This window comes from Apodemus sylvaticus, chromosome 12 (assembly GCF_947179515.1).
Source record: "Apodemus sylvaticus chromosome 12, mApoSyl1.1, whole genome shotgun sequence".
NCBI classification, from domain to species: domain Eukaryota; kingdom Metazoa; phylum Chordata; class Mammalia; order Rodentia; family Muridae; genus Apodemus; species Apodemus sylvaticus.
Window position 1 is genome coordinate 37,167,845 of NC_067483.1, and position 19,308 is coordinate 37,187,152.

Here is a 19,308-nt window from a genome sequence, read left to right on the forward strand (position 1 = left end):
AGTGATGCCCAGGCCCTGGGAGCAGGCAGAAGCCTGGGGGGACTGTGTCCCAAGTGATGTTAAACTTAGGGATAACTTTGTGTACCTGGTGTTGCCTGTCTAGTCTATCCAGGAGAGAAGATGTCAGAGCCTCGTGTTTTAAAATAAATGTATTATTAATTTTATATAGAAGTAAGTGAATTACAAGAACAAAATTGATTTTTAATTGAAAAAATGTACATATTGCATTCAGAAAAGCAAGTTTATGAGCCACAAGATGATTATTTCATGAACTTACAACATTGTGCTTTGATGAATTATTCTAAGCAGATATTGATTATCATGAACTTTGGTGCCAAAGTTACAAAAGGTTGCTAAATGCAGGCAATCTGTTTGGTACTGAAGCCAGAAAGCCAATGAGGTCCTTCTTCCTCCTTGAGAGAGCATCCAGTCATAGCTCCCGGTCCACGGACTTGGCATTGTCTATCTGCAGCTCCAACAGTTTAATCTCCAGCGTCAGCTTGTAGACCTCCAGAGCCATCTTTACATCATTTGAATTTGGCAGACATTGCATGGTCTTCTTGCCTGCAAACACGTGCTTACAGTCTTTAGGGACCTCCTGAAAGAGATGTAGGTTTGAGACAGCAGTGAGTGGCTTCAGCTGCTCATCAAGAAATAGCACAAACGTATATTAATAGAAGGCAGCATTCCTTGGTCTATGGAAGCTCACTTTTTACCAGATTCAGTTTTCATATACTCAAATGAAAACAGAAAAAATGTTCTTTGCTAACTCCCCAAATGACTTGAGAAAGAAAAACAAACAAAAACATTCTCTGAATGACTTAGAAAAGACCCACAGCAAGTCAGGAGTCAGCACTATTGACTGGGAAAAGCATTTTAGTGTTTGATGGAACAAGTTCCTGATATGTGTTACTTACCTGCTCACATCTGGGCATCTCTGGGTACCAGGTTCCATTCTCTGAACAAGTGATGCTTTGGGAACCCAGCATGGAAAAGCCAGGGTAACATTGGATGGTGACATTTTCAGATTCAACATACTGATCTTTATCAGCAGACAGCATTCCATTTCCTATCTCTGGCTTCCGACATAGAGCTACAATGAAAACATGTTTTAGATAATCATGATCTGAGGGAAAAAGATATGGTAATAGTCTACAGCCAAAAGAATGAACTGAACTTGCATGCATCTTATTCTGTTTTCCATTTATTAGCAAAATATTGAACATTTGTGACAGTGAATGCATATAATATGATTTTGACTTAAGTCTCAATTTACTCCTGCTAAGTGAGTATATTATCTTTCTGTTTTATAAAAAAGAAAATTCAGATACAGAAAAGGTAAGAAATTTGTCCATAGGTATAATGTGTTTAAACAATAACATGACAGGATACTTTAAAGGTGTGTATGACCCTAGGTTCTCCCATGACATATTAACAGTTCTACAAGACTCTGATCATAAAGTTCTGATATTTTTATTTGTATAGTGGGAATAATTGTGTTAAATCATAAATTACTGCAATTGTGGCTCTACTAATCTTATATAAACCTAAAATAAGACCTAATCCTGAATCCTTCTGCTCCCTAAAACAAATTGGCACTGGGTTTTCTCAACATGCATCATCTATATCATGGTAGGGGGTACTTTGGCAGAAGTTCTAATGGCAACCCTTGTCACTCTAATGTTTGAAAGTAGCCCAATAGAGCCTGCATAGATGCCAGAATAAGTTTTATTGAAATTTTTCTATAGGGCCATGCATGTAATTACAAAATGTTTAGCCCCCAGAATATTTCTGAGAACATATATAAAGAAAGTGACAATCTGAGCTGCCTCAAGAAGGTTGATGCTTGTGACTGAGAGAAAGAAGTAGAGCGAAGTGATTTGCATAAATATAGTTTTTATGGCTTTGCATGGAATAGCATCTGTTTATATTTTTATTTAAAATAGACAAAATAAAATAAAATAGACAAAATTTTCTCTATCAGAAAACTGTGAGAAGTTCAGGTAGGCCACCCACCTGCCAGACTCCCCTGCTTGTCTACTCTCTTGGCATCCTTCCATCCTACTCCCAACCCACAGCCCCCATTCCCTCCTTGCTTCCTGCTAGCCTGCAACTAGCACAGAGACTCCCCACTCTATCAGAGACCACACAGACTGTTAACCAGGCAAAGCTCCCAGAGGTGGAACTTGGACATCAACCCAGCCACAAAACCTTCAACCTGTAATCTATCCTGCCTGCTAGTTGTACTAGGCCATTGGTAACAGAACTTGGCACAGAACTTGTGAGACTGGCCAACCAATGACCAATCTACCTTAAGGCCCATACCACACAAGGGGAGGCCATGCCCAACACTGCCTAGACAACTAGGAATCAGAGACTGGATGGCCCAGAGACCTATGATAGAAAATAAATCAATAAAATGATTCCTAATGATATCCTCATGTACTTATAGATGGTAATCATCCAAACTGTCATTAAAGAGGCTACCAGTGATACCTGATGAAAGCAGATCCAGAGATCTACAACCAAACAGTAGTCAGAGAGGCAACCCAACTGAAAATCTCTATTGGGCCCCTCTCCTTGGAGCTTGGGGAACTTCATGGAAGAGGGGAAGAAAGAAATATAGGAGACAAAGGGGTCAAGGAAACCATGAGGATGAGGCCCAAGTACATCAACTAAGCAGAGCTCACAGGGATTCAGAGGCTGAAATTGCAAGCACAGACCCTGCATAGGTCTGTGCTAGGTCCTCTGCATAAATGATAGTGTTGATAGCTTGACATTTTTGTGAGACCCCTAACAGGAGCAATGGGGTCTCTCTCTCTCTCTTTCATCTGTTCTTGAGACCCTTTTCATCCTGGGCTGCCGTGCCCAGCCTTGATATGAAGGTTTGTTCCTAGCCTTATTTGATTTTGTTATTGTATATTCAGTGGGTACTCCTGGAAGGCATTTCTGCTCATTTCTGAAGGGAAATGGAGGAAGAATGTGTCAGGGAGAGAGGGGAGGTGGGGTTGTGGGAGGCAGGTGGGAAAAATGGAAGGAGGGGAAACTGCATTGGAGATGTACTGAAAACAAAAAGTTAAAAATGGAGGGAGGGAGAGAAGGAGGGAGGGAGGGAGGGAGGGAGGGAGGAAGGAAGGAAGGAAGGAAGGAAGGAAGGAAGGAAGGAAGGAAGGAAGGAAGGAAGGAAAGAAACATTACAAAAACAATGTCCTTCATCTGGCAGGGAATAACTTTGCTATACAGTCCTGACAGCAAATCTACCCCTGTGGTCATGGGCTGGGAAGGAGATCTCATTACCTTTACACTGTGGAGCTGCTGCTGTCCATTGTGAAAAGCTGCAGGAGATGGTGGCCTCTCCCACCAGTCTGTATCCTTCATCACATTCATACCTAACCTCAGTTTTGTAGTAGAGTTGATTAAATTTTGTATAATGTCCGTGGGCAATGGCAGGCGGAAAATCACAACCTTGATGAAACACAGGAGAGACCGGGAGCTGTAAAGTGTGTCGAGCAGCGCTTCTCAGGACTCATGCATCTTGGGTGCTTCATGTCATGCTTCTTTCTTCCCTACCTGTAAGATCCTTGAACCAAAGCCACGCACTTGTACTACCTTCCTGGAAGTCTTAGGTTCAGGAACCTGGATGCTTCGAACTATACACTGGAATAATTCAGATTGTGAATTTTTTCCTGTGACCTATAAGTTAAAGGCTTAGCCCCCAGATGATACTATTGGGCGGTATTGGAAACTAGGAGGTGGGGCCTCGTGGGCGGTCCTTAGGCCTCTTTTGGGGAGAATATGTATCTCCAGCGCTCTCCCCTCTTTCTTTGTTCTCTGGCTCATGACTGTGCAAACTGTCTTGCTCTAGCTTACACTCCTGTCTTGATGTGTCACCTTTATACAAGTCCAAAGCAATGGGGTCAATAAAAACAAATCTGAAACAAACTGAACCTTTCCTCTGTGTAAGGTGATTGTCTCACGTGTCTGTGGTACTGACAGAAAGCCGACAACACAAGCCATTCCCTTTTCCTTCCTTTTACAGACAATTCGTTTACAGTGTTTGGGGTCCATTTGTTACACAAAGGTTGGATCCGATTCCAGGCTACACCTTGTCTGTGGTGTACAATATACGATCAATTCTATATTTAGTACTAAGATGTGTAAAGGATGCCAATTTTTTTTCACTAAAACAATTAGGATAGTCAAGTTAAAGACCCCGGTAGTATAGAGAGGGGCTGTCTGCTTTCCCGGCCTTCCTGATGCCAATACAAAGTTTCACAAAAATAAATCTCTCAAACCTCTGCCCTTTCCATGCCTAAAATAAAGGTGTCTGCTGTCTTCCTGCTTGTCAACACAGACAGATCCCAGCAGGATGAGGAGTGTGGGAGCAGACCATAGTGCTTGGTCATAGCTATCCTAACTTTGAGACTAGGACTATGTTCTCATTATCGTTACATTTGTCTCTCTGTTAAAACAGGGAGTTGAGACAAAGTTGCAAGTCATTGTTTTGGAAGAGTTACTTGCTGGGTGTTTCTTTGGGAAAATGTTCTTAAACTTCTTTCTATTTAATCTTATCAATTGATCTGTTGTTTGGTAGAGTGACTCTGCCACAGACGTTGGAAGACTGTGGGAAGTTGTATTTTCCTCACTTGAAACACACCCATAAAATATGGCAAAGATGTCAATGCACCTGCAATCTCTGAGTCATTGCTCTCTAGCCAAATGGCTTACGGGTCTCCACCAAGAAAATAAGTTTACTGCGTGCTTTGTTTTAGAAGAAAACTTAAAGAAAAATAAGAATGGTGACTCTAGCGTCGTGATAACGAACAAAACAAGACCCAGAGCAACCATCTGGAAAGGAGCTCTGTGGAGGTCCACACCCAGCAAGGAGGAAATTGAGTAAAATGAGTAGCGCCCTGTGTTAGAACTCTGTTGTAATCGCAAGCATGGCATTAAATGTATCCCAGACATGTGAGAAATGGAGCACTGCAATATAGACAATCAAAATGTGCAGCTTCCATGGCAGAGAGTAGAAAAAGGGTTAAAGGACTCGGGTATGTAATCATGCCAGAATGTTTGTACTATGAACACTGAAAAACAACCAAGTGATTACATTATACAGAAAGGCTTACAAGTCATAGCATCTACCAAAGCCATATAGGAGATAATGCATGCAGCATTAAAAATGAACCACAAGGTCAGAGAGGAAACCCTCAGAAATGTAAGGTTAATAGGTAATGGTGTCTTTACAAGTGGAAATCTTATCAACAGCAGATAAGAATGCCACTCACTTTATATCACAAAAATGCAGATGAATAGTGAAGGGACTAATGTCATTTGTCCAAATAAATTAATAGTCTCAAGACAAGTATGGTAGTCAATCCCTATAATTCCAGTACTCTGGAGGCCAGGCAAGAGGTTGGGTCTAAGACTGCCTGAACTACAAAGCAAAATCTTATCTTACAAAATGATGTTTAAATGTCAAAATTCCTTCTAAGGATTCTTTGCTTACATCAGTTTCAAGCCTATGATACTGACTGAAGAAGGTTAATGTTATTTAAATGTCATTTCATATATGTGTATAGTGAATGGAGAAATTAGCAAGTGGTTTGAGTGAGAATGCCCCCTAGGCTCATGGATTTGAATGCTTGGTCACTAGTGAGGAGCATTATTTGAAAGGATTAGGAGGTGTGTCCTTGTTGGGAAAGTATGTCACTAGGGATGGATCAGGATGTAGGTCTCAGCTATGTCTCCAGCACCATTTCAGGTTTGTACCACCATGCTTCCCACTATAGTGAAAATGGACTAAATCTCTGAGACTGCAAGTAAGCCCTCAATTAACTATTATTTTAAATAACAGTTGTCTTAGACATGGTGAGCACTAAGACAGAACCACTAACCAAGACAATATATAGTTAAATAGGTTGGAGTGGTCATTCTTATATTTCTATTAAATTCATCAGTTTTGCCACTCTATAATTAGGATTTTGGAAAATTTAGTCTTCTCTTAAGAACAACAATCAAACCCAATAACAACCTCTACTACATGTGATATAATTCCTATGAAAGATGAACACAATATTAAGTTAAGATCACTGATTTAGCACACGTCTGCTTTTTTCCATTCCTATCAGAAAAGAGGTTAGTTAGAAACAGCATCTACATTCTTGGAAAAGCCAGGAGCAACCATTTTCATCTTGGATCTTGGGCTATAATGACCCCCCTATCTCTGTTACAGTAGAGCCTAAAGTTATCTTGACAATCTGGATATGCATAGCACATTACATTGACCCAATATATTCATTAATTTATATATAAGATGTAGTAATATATTGTAATAAATATTTATATATTATATGACTATATATTGTAGCATATAATACAATTACATATAAATTGTATATAAAAATATACTACTAAAAAGAATTGTAGTAATGAGAATGAAATGGCTAACAGGATGATATTATGGGACTCCAATGTAAAGAATATAAAGAACCCTGTCAACCTGACAATGTTTTTAGTCTCACGGTTCAGTAAACGCAAGGATATTCCCTGAAGTCAAAGTCACATGATTTCCTCTCCCACATCCTACTATCAGGAAGGGCAGAGCACCAGGCAGACTTTTTCAGATTCAATAGGCTGTATAATCTATATACTTGAGAATATTGCTCCAACTCCTGGTGTCCCAGGAGACTGCCAGCTTTGAGTGATGCTTCAGTTTGGAAAGAAATGTTTAGCAGATCTGGGTCTGTCTGTAATTAAATCCTGCTGATGCTGGAGACTCTAGGATTGGTCTTTGTGTGTTGAAGCTATGACAGGGAAATCTTCAGACATCAGTGGGACAATCATATCACCGACTATTGAGATCCTGAAGGAAGGCCACATGCTGTGGATGAGAACTGCATGCTGATTAAAACACAAACTCGGACATTTTACCATTTTACTCAGCTCCTTAGAGAGAGAAAGCTCCTGACCTTGGGCTAATTGACCATATAGCCAGAATTATTTGTCAAGAATGATATCTGTAAAATGTATCAAGTTATAAAGTCAGGCAAGCAAGAATCCATTTTAAAACAGAAATGGAACATCTGGGGTCGAACATTGGAAGAATCTGATGATGTCTGAAAACGCACCCCAGAAAGCTCCATCCTTGGTGGTGCCCGGCTGCTTTCATGTGAGTGTCTCAGCTCACACTTCTCTCTATAGGATTATCCACTCTAGAGCACTGGCAGGAAGAAGAAATGAAGAATCTCCCCGTTGGTTAACAGATGGGAATTTTGCCATGTGTATACAAACTGAAATGAATGGAGGTAACATTAAACCTAGGCAGGGTGATCTTATAAGACAGTAGTAGATGATGGCCTTCATGGTGAGCATAGCTGTGTGGGGCAGACCTAAAAAGAAGTGGCCTCAGAATGGACATCCTTGGGATTAGTGAGATAGAATGAAGGCACTGTCTGGCCAGGTATCTTTAAGGAGAAAGACTGGAACCCTGAGCACAAGAGACCTGGCACAGAAGAAGGCAAGTAGGGACAAAGGAGTGGACATGAAGATTGAAGATCTTATTGCATCTGTTAATTGCAGAGCATCCCCTATAGAAGAGATGTTAAAGGACTAAGCAGAAAACACAAGCCTCTGCCAGTTAAAGTTGGATGTCTCCTGTCAGTGTCTTTTTTCACTGGTGCAATCAAATGGGTAGACTCAAGGGATAGGAATGGCAGGTTGTTGACAGAAGATATATATGAGGGGACAACAATGTGGACTCCCACTCAGCAAGGCTAATCATCATCTCTGAGTTTCCACACTCCAGAAATGATGGACAGTATGGATAGAAGTAACCAAAAAAGCACAGTAGCAATTTGCTTTTATCAGACCCCTTCTACCTTGGAAGTCTGTAATTCATTTTGATAGATAAGTATTGCAGACATGAGTTTGACTTTCTTGGGTGCTCAACCTCAGTCATTACTTAATTTAAGGGGTATAGAGTAGACTGGTTATGCAACCCAAAAATATGCTTGCTATATTGATCATTTGGAGATGATGGCAACTTGAGCAATCAGCTGCAGAAAGGATCTACCACTTATCCACCTATAGCAACCCATAAAATTTCCCTTGAGAAAGAGGCCTTCTTTGTACCAGCACAAGAAAGTATCAGCAGAAAATGGAGACCGTTGCTGCTGCGATGATTCTGCATACTAAAGTCTCGAAGATAACCCATATATTCCACTAGCTTTATACCCCCTACTGATAAGCAGATGTTCCACTTGGGTTTGAAGATGCCTGGTAGATGGCTTGTATTCTAATGCAGCATAAAGCTTGGAATCTCTGCCTTCATTTCTTGAAAAGGCAGCTCCTTTGATTCAACATTTACGGTCAGGCTCCTCTTCGATTCTGCATGGTGTCATGTGCTGTGGTTTGAATTTCTAGTGACTCCCTCAAAAAAGGTGCCTGTTTTGAAGTTTTGGTTCCCAATACAACAGTGTTCAGAGGAGGCATTAAGTAAGCAACTGGATCATGAGGGTTCTGACCTCATCAAGAGATTAATTCATTTATTGATTCATAATTTGATGGCATTTGGAGGAAGAAATGGGAGGGTTAGAAACCAAGGCCTCATTTGGAGGCAGGACATGGTGGACACATATGAAGTGTGTATCTTGTTCCCTTTCCCTTCTTTCCAACTCTGCTTTCTGGTGACTGCGAAGCACTACTCTACTATAATATTCATGACAACTTCAGCATAGACTCAGAGATATTGAATCAGCCAGAGTGTAACCCCTTTTGCCATGGCCAAAAATAAATCTTCCCTTCTTTAAGCTGTTACTCTCAGGAACTTGTCATAGCAACTGTTAAAATGTTAATTATTTAAGAAGTGTCTGTCTAAGATCTGGTGATACAGGGCTGAGGGAGATGGCTTAGGGATAAAGCACTTGTCATAAAAGTCAGAGGATGTGAGTTTGTATGTACATAAAATTTATATAAAACTAGGCACAGTACAATGCACATCTCTGGAATCCTAGTAGTTCTATGGGAAGATGGAAGCAGAGGCAAGAGATTCCCTGAAATCTTTTGATAGCTTGCCTAATGTATACAGCCCAAAACAAGAAACTGTCTCAAAGGAGGGAGGATGTGAGGACTCATTCCTGAGGCATATACACAGGGAAGAGTGGGAAGGGAGTTACTAGACTTAAATTTACCTATCTCAGTTCCCTTAAAAACTGAAGCTACTAAGAGAAACTGGGGTGTTTTGCTTCTAAGTCTTCTTCTAGAACCTAGGGCAGTGCCTAGACGTCTCTATTAATTGTTCTAGATCCAAAAATCACCTTTCAGGAAAAGTGGAGCCTCTCAGATAGATCACCACACAATGAAATCACCCTTCTGCTTGAGCAAAATTACTCCAGGTTAGCAATTCTGGCTTCCTTTCTAAGCAGGACAAACCATCTGGGAACTAGACTGATCCCTTAACATACAACTTCTTGGGAGCGACTGCAAAACCGCAAGTAAGATAGTGGTAGTGATCAACCTACCCTCTGTTCTTCTACTTAAATCTACACATCAAAGAAGGACTGAGATGCTTGATCTCCTCCACCTTGCCAACATGGTCATATCAGTTATTTATCTACTTTTCTACCCTTACTTTCCCACTTATCTTCTGGCATGTGTAGAGAGCCATATTGGGGTGCCATGCCACCTGGCAGGAGCTTGACAATGACCAAGGTGAAGTTCCTCTCATAGTCTTTGAGCAGGAATTCCTGTCTTAGCCATGATCCCCTCCACATAGGGTGGAGTGCTCAGACCAAGGTGAAGCCCATTGTTCTTCAAGGACCTGCAGTTTCCTGAGAGGCACTAGCCACCTGCTGAGCAACAACCAGTATTGCTCAAGAGTTTCCAGTCTTTGGGGGAAGGGTCCCTCCAGCTTATATATATTTGGAGACCCCCATTAAACTTTGAGCCTTGATCAGAAAATTTGTCTTGGCTTCATATTTCTCTCACAACCCCACTCTATCCCCAGCTTTCCTTCTAGGTAACCTGTTAACCCATTTGATGTAACTGCGAGCAGTTATAGGCATGAACATCTGGGTCAAGTTTTCTGGAACTTCCAGAGGAGCTCTTCTTACAGCTCAGGTAATATAATACTTCCTTCATATTCACTATCCCTATCCCAGATAATATTTTGCTCTTGTTTCTACACAAATAATTTTTTCTTTACCAAAATCTACAAAGTTTCCTGCTTTGGCCATTTCTACATATTTTTGGTCTTTTATGATGGTTTTCATATATGTATAAAAAAAAAACTCATGAAAAGTGTGGAACCACCTGTTAATCAGTCTGTGCCAATTTGGTTCCTAGACCCAGTCAATGATCCCACTTCCTGGAGGAAAGGGAAGCAGATACAGCCCCACAGCAGATACTTTTAATCTTAGGTGATGCTGAAGACTGAGCAATCAAGAGTAGGCTACTTAATAAAAAGATCCTCCATCTCCAACCCCCCAAGGAAAGATCCAAAACAGAGTCACAACAGTTCAGAAACATAGGAGACATGACAATCTCCTCCACAGTTAAACAATAAAATGTGTGCCACTTCAACTACTGAGCTCAAAGACACAAAATAGGTAAATTAGGGATGAAGATTTTGGAAGTTTATTGAAAAATGATCAATGAACTAAAAGAGAATATAAGCATATGTATTCAACCCAAGAACTTGAGATGAAAGTCAGCAAAATAGAGGGGAAAGCCAACTGAATGGATGGAGGAAAACAGCAATATAAAAAGTCAGCAACATGGAAATATATCCAGTGAATAAACTGAGATTTTGAAAAACAGAAAAATACAGATGAAAAAGTCAATGAATCAAAGAAAAAAAAACACAGCAAATACATTGCCAACTCCTATATAACAAGTAGATGAAAGGCCATCAGGAGGATAGGACAAGGTTGATGGGCTATCACAAATAAACAGTGATGAGAAGAAAAGGAAATGACTGTGACAACAACAGCCAAGAACTCTGGGATGTAAGTGAGGGAACAAATCTAAGAACCCATGAGCTAGGAGAAAGAAGTAAGACAGATGCTAAAGGCCTACAAAGTCTATTAAAGCAGAAAAGTTCCCAGATCTAGAGAAAGAGATAAACATTAAAACAGAAGAGGCATTTAGAGAAATAAAGATTCAAACAGAATGCCCTTTCGATGGCATACTATACTCAAGATATGGAACATCCGAAGCAAAGAAACAATATTAAAAGCTGGAAGAGAACACTACTAGCATACCTACAACAGAAGACATGTCAGGAAAAACATCAGGCTTTTCTTTTTTTCACTCATCAAGTCTAAAAGCCAGGAAACTATGGAACATTATATTTCAAGCCCTGAATTAAGTACCTAACAACCACAACTCCTATTACCACCAAACCATTGTTTGAGTTGCTTCTCTTGCTGCTGTGTTAAAACACCCAGACAAAAGCAACTTAGGGTGGGATTACATTCGCTCACAATTCCAGGTTCATTACTGTGGAAAAGTACAGAAGCAGGAACTTGAAGCCAGGAGTCACCTTACAGCCACAGTCAGGAAGCAGAGGGGATAGATGCTATGCACACGCTCAGCTGGTCACAGGGCCCAACCTAAAAAAATGGTGCCACCCATACTCAAGATAGGTCTTCCCACCTCAACATGATCAAAATAGTCCTCCCCATGCTGACATATACACCAACAAACTGCCTAATTTGGTCAATCCTCTCTGAGAGTCTCCTCTCAGGTGATTTGACTGACAACTGAAACTGACCATAACAGTTTTGAAACTCAAAGAGCTATAAGGATATTTCAAGTAAAGCACAAATCAAGGCAGTTACTACCACAAAGCTAGTATTGCAGAAGACACTTAAAGGGACACTATACAGAGAAGCAAGACATTTTCAATGATGAGAGGGCAGAAAGTAATGAACATCATGAACAAAATTTCTGAACAAAAGAGAGCTAGGAAGTACTCTATCATCCAACAGGATGAACAAACCCCTAAAACTAGTAGAGGAGAAAGTGCAGAGCAAACAACTCACACAACCAGAAAACAACCAACAAAATCCCAAGAACTGGTAACTATCTCTTAATAGTAGCCTTACATGTAAATGTTCTCAAACCATCAACGGAAAGGCAGACACTAGCTGACTGATTCTGCAAACTAGATGCAACTTTCTGTGGTTTCCAATATACACTCACTGACTGAGAATCAAAGTTCTAAGAGAGATCCATTTCCAGTCGTGGTGGTGCTCACCTTGAATCCCAGCATTCAGGAGGCAGAGACAGGTGGATCTCTGTGAGTTCAAGGCCTGCCTGTTCTACACAGTGAGTTCCAGGACAGCCAGGGCTAAATAGGGAAACTTATCTTGAAAAGCAACCAAACAAACAAATAAAAAATAAAAATCTATCAAGCAAGTGAAAACAAAAACAAGAAGGAGAATAGCTCTTCCTACAGTTTAGTGAAGGGGAACAATTCAACAATTCAACAAAAAGATATCCAGGACTTCCGATGTATACCAGCCTCATCACTAAATTGCCTAAAGTGTCCTTGAACTTAAATTTCCCTTGCATTGATCTTGATAAAATTTGTTTTAATAATCTCCACACTATTGATATACATAAAAACTCTGGGGCTGAAGAGATAGCTTAGTGGTTAAGAACACTGGCTGCTCTTCTAGAGGACCTGGGTTCAATTCCCTGCACCCACATGGCAGTTCACAACTGTTTGTAAGAGAATCCTTGTCCCAGGAAATACGACCTTAACACAGACATACATAAACACCAATGTACATAAAACTAAAAAAAAAGAAACTCCTCCCATGAAACATAGTTGTGTGAGTTCTTACTCTGAAGACATGACGGTACTCGGGGATTCCATTTGCCATTCGATCTGCAAGTAGCTGAAAAGATCTTACTACCATCTTGGCATACATATGATACTGTGTCCTCATAGAAATAAGTACAGCCATTCTCAGGATGCGCTTTTGTATGCTGAATGACTCTAACACTCTTTGGGTCTGGTGCTGGACAACATACCTCTGGAAGGAAAAAAAGGATAATTAAAGGATCAACAATATGATCATGAAGACATTCTTATACTTAATGATTCAATTTCTACATCACTGAAGAGAAGTTTGGGGCAGCAGAAAAAGAGACCCAAACACTCAGTCTGTACCTTATATAAAATTTCTTTTTTTTTTCTAAGTCTCTTTTTATTGGACATGAGAATTCATCGCTTTTAAATATTATTAATAATTTTATGTTTCAGACTGCCTCAATTCATTAAAAAATCATTTGCAAAAGGCAAAAGCGTTTTCTTTTTTTTTCCTTTTTTTTTTCGATATAATTTATTTACATTTCAAATGATTTCCCCTTTTCTAGCCCCCCTACTCCCCGAAAGTCCCGTATGCCCCCTTCTCTCCCGCTGTCCTCCCACCCACCCCTTCCCACTTCCCCGTTCTGGTTTTGCCAAATACTGTTTCACTGAGTCTTTCCAGAACCAGGGGCCACTCCTCCTTTCTTCTTGTACCTCATTTGATGTGTGGATTATGTTTTGGGTATTCCAGTTTTCTAGGTTAATATCCACTTATTGGTGAGTGCATACCATGATTCACCTTTTGAGTCTGGGTTACCTCACTTAGTATGATATTCTCTAGCTCCATCCATTTGCCTAAGAATTTCATGAATTCATTGTTTCTAATGGCTGAATAGTACTCCATTGTGAAGATATACCACATTTTTTGCATCCACTCTTCTGTTGAGGGATACCTGGGTTCTTTCCAGCATCTGGCAATTATAAATAGGGCTGCTATGAACATAGTAGAGCATGTATCCTTATCACATGGTGGGGAGTCTTCTGGGTATATGCCCAGGAGTGGTATAGCAGGATCTTCTGGAAGTGAGGTGCCCAGTTTTCGGAGGAACCGCCAGACTGATTTCCAGAGTGGTTGTACCAATTTGCAACCCCACCAGCAGTGGAGGAGTGTTCCTCTTTCTCCACACCCTCTCCAACACCTGCTATCTCCTGAATTTTTGATCTTAGCCATTCTGACTGGTGTAAGATGAAATCTCAGGGTTGTTTTGATTTGCATTTCCCTAATGACTAATGAAGTTGAGCATTTTTTTTTATTCGATATAATTTAATTACATTTCAAATGACTTCCCCTTTTCTAGCCCCCCCACTCCCCAAAAGTCCCGTATGCCCCCTTCTCTCCCGCTGTCCTCCCATCCACCCCTTCCCTCTTCCCCGTTCTGGTTTTGCTGAGTACTGTTTCACTGAGTCTTTCCAGAACCAGGGACCACTCCTCCTTTCTTCTTGTACCTCATTTGATGTGTGGATTATGTTTTGGGTATTCCAGTTTTCTAGGTTAATATCCACTTATTAGTGAGTGCATACCATGATTCACCTTTTGAGTCTGGGTTACCTCACTTAGTATGATATTCTCTAGTTCCATCCATTTCCCTAAGAATTTCATGAATTCATTGTTTCTAATGGCTGAATAGTACTCCATTGTGTAGATATACCACATTTTTTGCATCCACTCTTCTGTTGAGGGATACCTGGGTACTTTCCAGCATCTGGCAATTATAAATAGGGCTGCTATGAACATAGTAGAACATGTATCCTTATTGCATGGTGGGGAGTCTTCTGGGTATATGCCCAGGAGCGGTATAGCAGGATCTTCTGGAAGTGAGGTGCCCAGTTTTCGGAGGAACCGCCAGACTGCTTTCCAGAGTGGTTGTACCAATTTGCAACCCCACCAGCAGTGGAGGAGTGTTCCTCTTTCTCCACACCCTCTCCAACACCTGCTGTCTCCTGAATTTTTAATCTTAGCCATTCTGACTGGTGTAAGATGAAATCTTAGGGTTGTTTTGATTTGCATTTCCCTAATGACTAATGAAGTTGAGCATTTTTTAAGATGCTTCTCCGCCATCCGAAGTTCTTCAGGTGAGAATTCTTTGTTTAACTCTGTACCCCATTTTTTAATAGGGTTGTTTGATTTTCTGGAGTCTAACTTCTTGAGTTCTTTATATATATTGGATATTAGCCCTCTATCTGATGTAGGATTGGTGAAGATCTTTTCCCAATTTGTTGGTTGCTGATTTGTCCTCTTGATGGTGTCCTTTGCCTTACAGAAACTTTGTAATTTTATGAGGTCCCATTTGTCAATTCTTGCTCTTAGAGCATACGCTACTGGTGTTCTGTTCAGAAACTTTCTCCCTGTACCGATGTCCTCAAGGGTCTTCCCCAGTTTCTTTTCTATTAGCTTCAGAGTGTCTGGCTTTATGTGGAGGTCCTTGATCCATTTGGATTTGAGCTTAGTACAAGGAGACAAGGATGGATCAATTCGCATTCTTCTGCATGCTGACCTCCAGTTGAACCAGCACCATTTGTTGAAAAGGCTATCTTTTTTCCATTGGATGTTTTCAGCCTCTTTGTCGAGGATCAAGTGGCCATAGGTGTGTGGGTTCATTTCTGGATCTTCAATCCTGTTCCATTGATCCTCCTGCCTGTCACTGTACCAATACCATGCAGTTTTTAACACTATTGCTCTGTAGTACTGCTTGAGGTCAGGGATACTGATTCCCCCAGATTTTCTTTTGTTGCTGAGAATAGTTTTAGCTATCCTGGGTTTTTTTGTTGTTCCAGATGAATTTGATAATTGCTCTTTCTAACTCTGTGAAGAATTGAGTTGGGATTTTGATGGGTATTGCATTGAATCTGTATAGTGCTTTAGGCAAAATGGCCATTTTAACTATATTGATTCTACTGATCCATGAGCATGGGAGGTTTTCCCATTTTTTGAGGTCTTCTTCCATTTCCTTCTTCAGAGTCTTGAAGTTCTTGTCATACAGATCTTTCACATGTTTGGTAAGAGTCACCCCAAGATACTTTATACTGTTTGTGGCTATTGTGAAGGGGGTCATTTCCCTAATTTCTTTCTCAGCCTGCTTATCCTTTGAGTACAGGAAGGCCACTGATTTGCTTGTGTTGATTTTATAACCTGCCACTTTGCTGAAGTTGTTTATCAGCTGTAGGAGCTCTCTAGTGGAGTTTTTTGGGTCACTTAGGTAGACTATCATGTCGTCTGCAAATAATGATAGTTTGACTTCCTCCTTTCCAATTTGTATCCCTTTGACCTCCTTATGTTGTCGAATTGCCTGAGCTAGTACCTCAAGTACAATATTGAAAAGATAAGGAGAAAGGGGGCAGCCTTGTCTGGTCCCTGATTTCAGTGGGATTGCTTCAAGTTTCTCTCCATTTAGTTTGATGCTGGCTACCGGTTTACTGTATATTGCTTTTACTATGTTTAGGTATGGGCCTTGAATTCCTGTTCTCTCCAAGACTTTAAACATGAAAGGATGCTGAATTTTGTCAAATGCTTTTTCAGCATCCAATGAAATGACCATGTGGTTTTGTTCTTTGAGTTTGTTTATGTAGTGGATTGCATTGATGGATTTCCGTATATTGAACCAACCCTGCATTCCCAGGATAAAGCCTACTTGATCATGGTGGATGATCGTTTTGATGTGTTCTTGGATTCGGTTGGCAAGAATTTTATTGAGTATTTTTGCATCAATGTTCATAAGGGAAATTGGTCTGAAGTTCTCTTTCTTTGTTGGATCTTTGTGTTGCTTTGGTATCAGCGTAATTGTGGCTTCATAGAAGGAATTGGGTAGTATTCCTTCTGTTTCTATTTTGTGGAATAGTTTGAAGAGTATTGGTGTTAACTCTTCTTTGAAGGTCTGATAGAATTCTGCACTGAAACCATCTGGTCCTGTGCTCTTTTTGGTTGGAAGACTTTCTATGACTCCTTCTATTTCTTTAGGCATTATGGGACTGTTTAGATGGTCTAGTTGGTCCTGATTTAATTTTGGTATTTGGTATCTGTCAAGGAAATTGTCCATTTCCTCCAGATTCTCCAGTTGTGTTGAGTACAGTCCCTTGTAGTAGGATCTGAGGATTTTTTGGATTTCCTCAGTTTCCGTTGTTATATCTCCCTTTTCATTTCTAAGTTTGTTAATTTGGATACTTTCTCTGTGCCCTTTGGTCAGTCTGGCTAAGGGTTTATCTATCTTGTTGATTTTCTCAAAGAACCAGCTCCTGGTTTTGTTGATTTTTTATATGGTTCTCTTTGTTTCTACTTGATTAATTTCGGCCCTGAGTTTGATGATTTCCTGCCTTCTACTCCTCCTGGGTGAAATAGCTTCTTTTTGTTCCAGGGCTTTCAGGTGTGTCATTAAGCTGGTAATGTATGCTCTCTCCATTTTCTTTTTGGAGGCACTCAGGGCTATGAGTTTTCCTCTTAGCACTGCTTTCATTGTGTCCCATAGGTTTGGGTATGTTGTGTTTTCATTTTCATTGTGTTCTAAAAGGTCTTTAATTTCTTTCTTTATTTCTTCCTTGACCAAGGTATCATTGAGTAGAATATTGTTCAGTTTCCACGTGTATGTGGGTTTTCTGTTGTTTTTGTTGCTATTGAAGATCACTTTTACTCCATAGTGATCTGATAGGAGGCATGGGATTAGTTCGATCTTCTTATATTTGTTGAGGTCTGCCTTGTGTCCAATTATATGGTCGATTTTGGAGAAGGTACCATGAGGTGCTGAGAAAAAGGTATATTCCTTTGCTTTAGGGTGAAATGTTCTATAAATATCAGTCAAATCCAATTGGTCCAAAGCTTCAATTAGTTTTACTGTGTCCCTGTTTAGTTTCTGTTTTCCCGATCGGTCCATTGAGGAAAGTGGAGTGTTGAAGTCCCCCACAATTATTGTGTTAGGTGCAATGTGTTCTTTGAGCTTTAGTAAAGTTTCTTTTACGAATGAGGGTGCCCTTGCATTTGGCGCATAGATGTTCAAAATTGAAAGTTCTTCTTGGTGGATTTTTCCTTTGACCAGCAAGAAATGTCCTTCTGTGTCTCTTTTGATGACTTTAGGTTGAAAGTCAATTTTATCTGATATTAGAATGGCTACTCCTGCTCGTTTCCTGTGACCATTGGCTTGTAAGATTGTCTTCCAGCCTTTTACTCTAAGGTAGTTTTTATCTTTGACACTGAGGTGTGTCTCCTGTATACAGCAAATTGTAGGGTCCTGTTTCCTTATCCAGTCTGTTAGTCTATGTCTTTTTATTGGGGAATTGAGACCATTGATGTTGAGAGATATTAGGGAATAGTGATTATTACTTCCTGTCATTTTTGATGTTCTTTTTATATTTGAGTGGTTATCTTCTTTTGGGTTTGATGAAGGAAGGTAACTATCTTGCTTTTTCCAGGGTGTAGTTTCCCTCCTTGTATTGGAGTTTTCCTCCTATTATTCTTTGCAGAGCTGGGTTTGTGGAAAGATATTGTGTAAATTTGGTTTTGTCATGGAATATCTTGGTTTCTCCGTCTATGGTGAATGAGAGTTTTGCTGGGTATAGTAGTCTTGGCTGACATTTGTGTTCTCTTAGAGTCTGCATGAGATCTGCCCAGGATCTTCTAGCTTTCATGGTCTCTGGTGAGAAGTCTGGTGTGATTCTGATAGGCCTTCCTTTATATGTTACTTGGCCTTTCTCTCTTACTGCCTTTAATATTCTTTCTTTGTTTAGTACATTTGGGGTTTTGATTATTATGTGACAGGAGGTATTTCTGCTCAGGTCCAGTCTGTTTGGAGTTCTGTAGGCTTCTTGTATATTCATAGGCATCTCTCTCTTTAAGTTAGGGAAGTTTTCTTCCATAATTTTGTTGAAGATATTTGCTGGCCCTTTCTGTTGTAAATCTTCACTCTCATCTATACCTATAATCCTTAGGTTTGGTCTTCTCATTGTATCCTGAATTTCCTGGATGTTCTGGGATACAAGCTTTTTGCATTTTGCATTTTCTTTGACAGTTGAGTCAATGGTTTCTATGGTATCTTCAGCATCTGAGATTCTTTCTTCCATCTCTTGTATTCTGTTGTTGATATTTGCATCTATGGCCCCTGATTTCTTCTCAAGGTTTTCTATCTCCAAAGTTGTCTCCCTTTGTGATTTCTTAGTTGTTTCTACTTCTGTTTTTAGGTCCAGAATGGTTTTGCTCAGTTCCATCATTTGTTTGTCTGTGTTGTCCTGTAATTCTTTAAGAGATTTTTGTGTTTCCTCTTTCATGACTTCTACCTGTTGACTCAAGTTCTCCTGCATTTCTTTAAGTTTTTTTTGCCTTTCTTCTTTATTGGCTTCTATCTCTTGGGCCTTATTCTCCTGCATTTCTTTAATTGTTCTTTGTGTTTCCATTATACGGGTTTCTAGCTTATTCATGTTCCCCTGTATTTCTTTAAGAGATTCAT

General features: G+C 40.1%; 1 protein-coding gene across 1 annotated transcript in view; it reads right to left on the reverse strand.

The window, feature by feature from the left end:
- Nucleotides 1–268: 268 nt before the first annotated feature.
- The window catches only part of LOC127697381 (C4b-binding protein alpha chain-like), a 42,202-nt gene continuing 23,162 nt past the window's right edge, over nt 269–19,308 (reverse strand). The window contains exons 8-11 of the mRNA XM_052200496.1: nt 12,852–13,043; nt 3,298–3,465; nt 918–1,093; nt 269–598 (exon numbers count right to left, since the gene is read on the reverse strand). Coding sequence (XP_052056456.1) covers nt 431–598; nt 918–1,093; nt 3,298–3,465; nt 12,852–13,043 — 704 coding nt within the window. The 3' untranslated portion in view covers nt 269–430. The remainder of the gene's footprint in view (nt 599–917; nt 1,094–3,297; nt 3,466–12,851; nt 13,044–19,308) is intronic.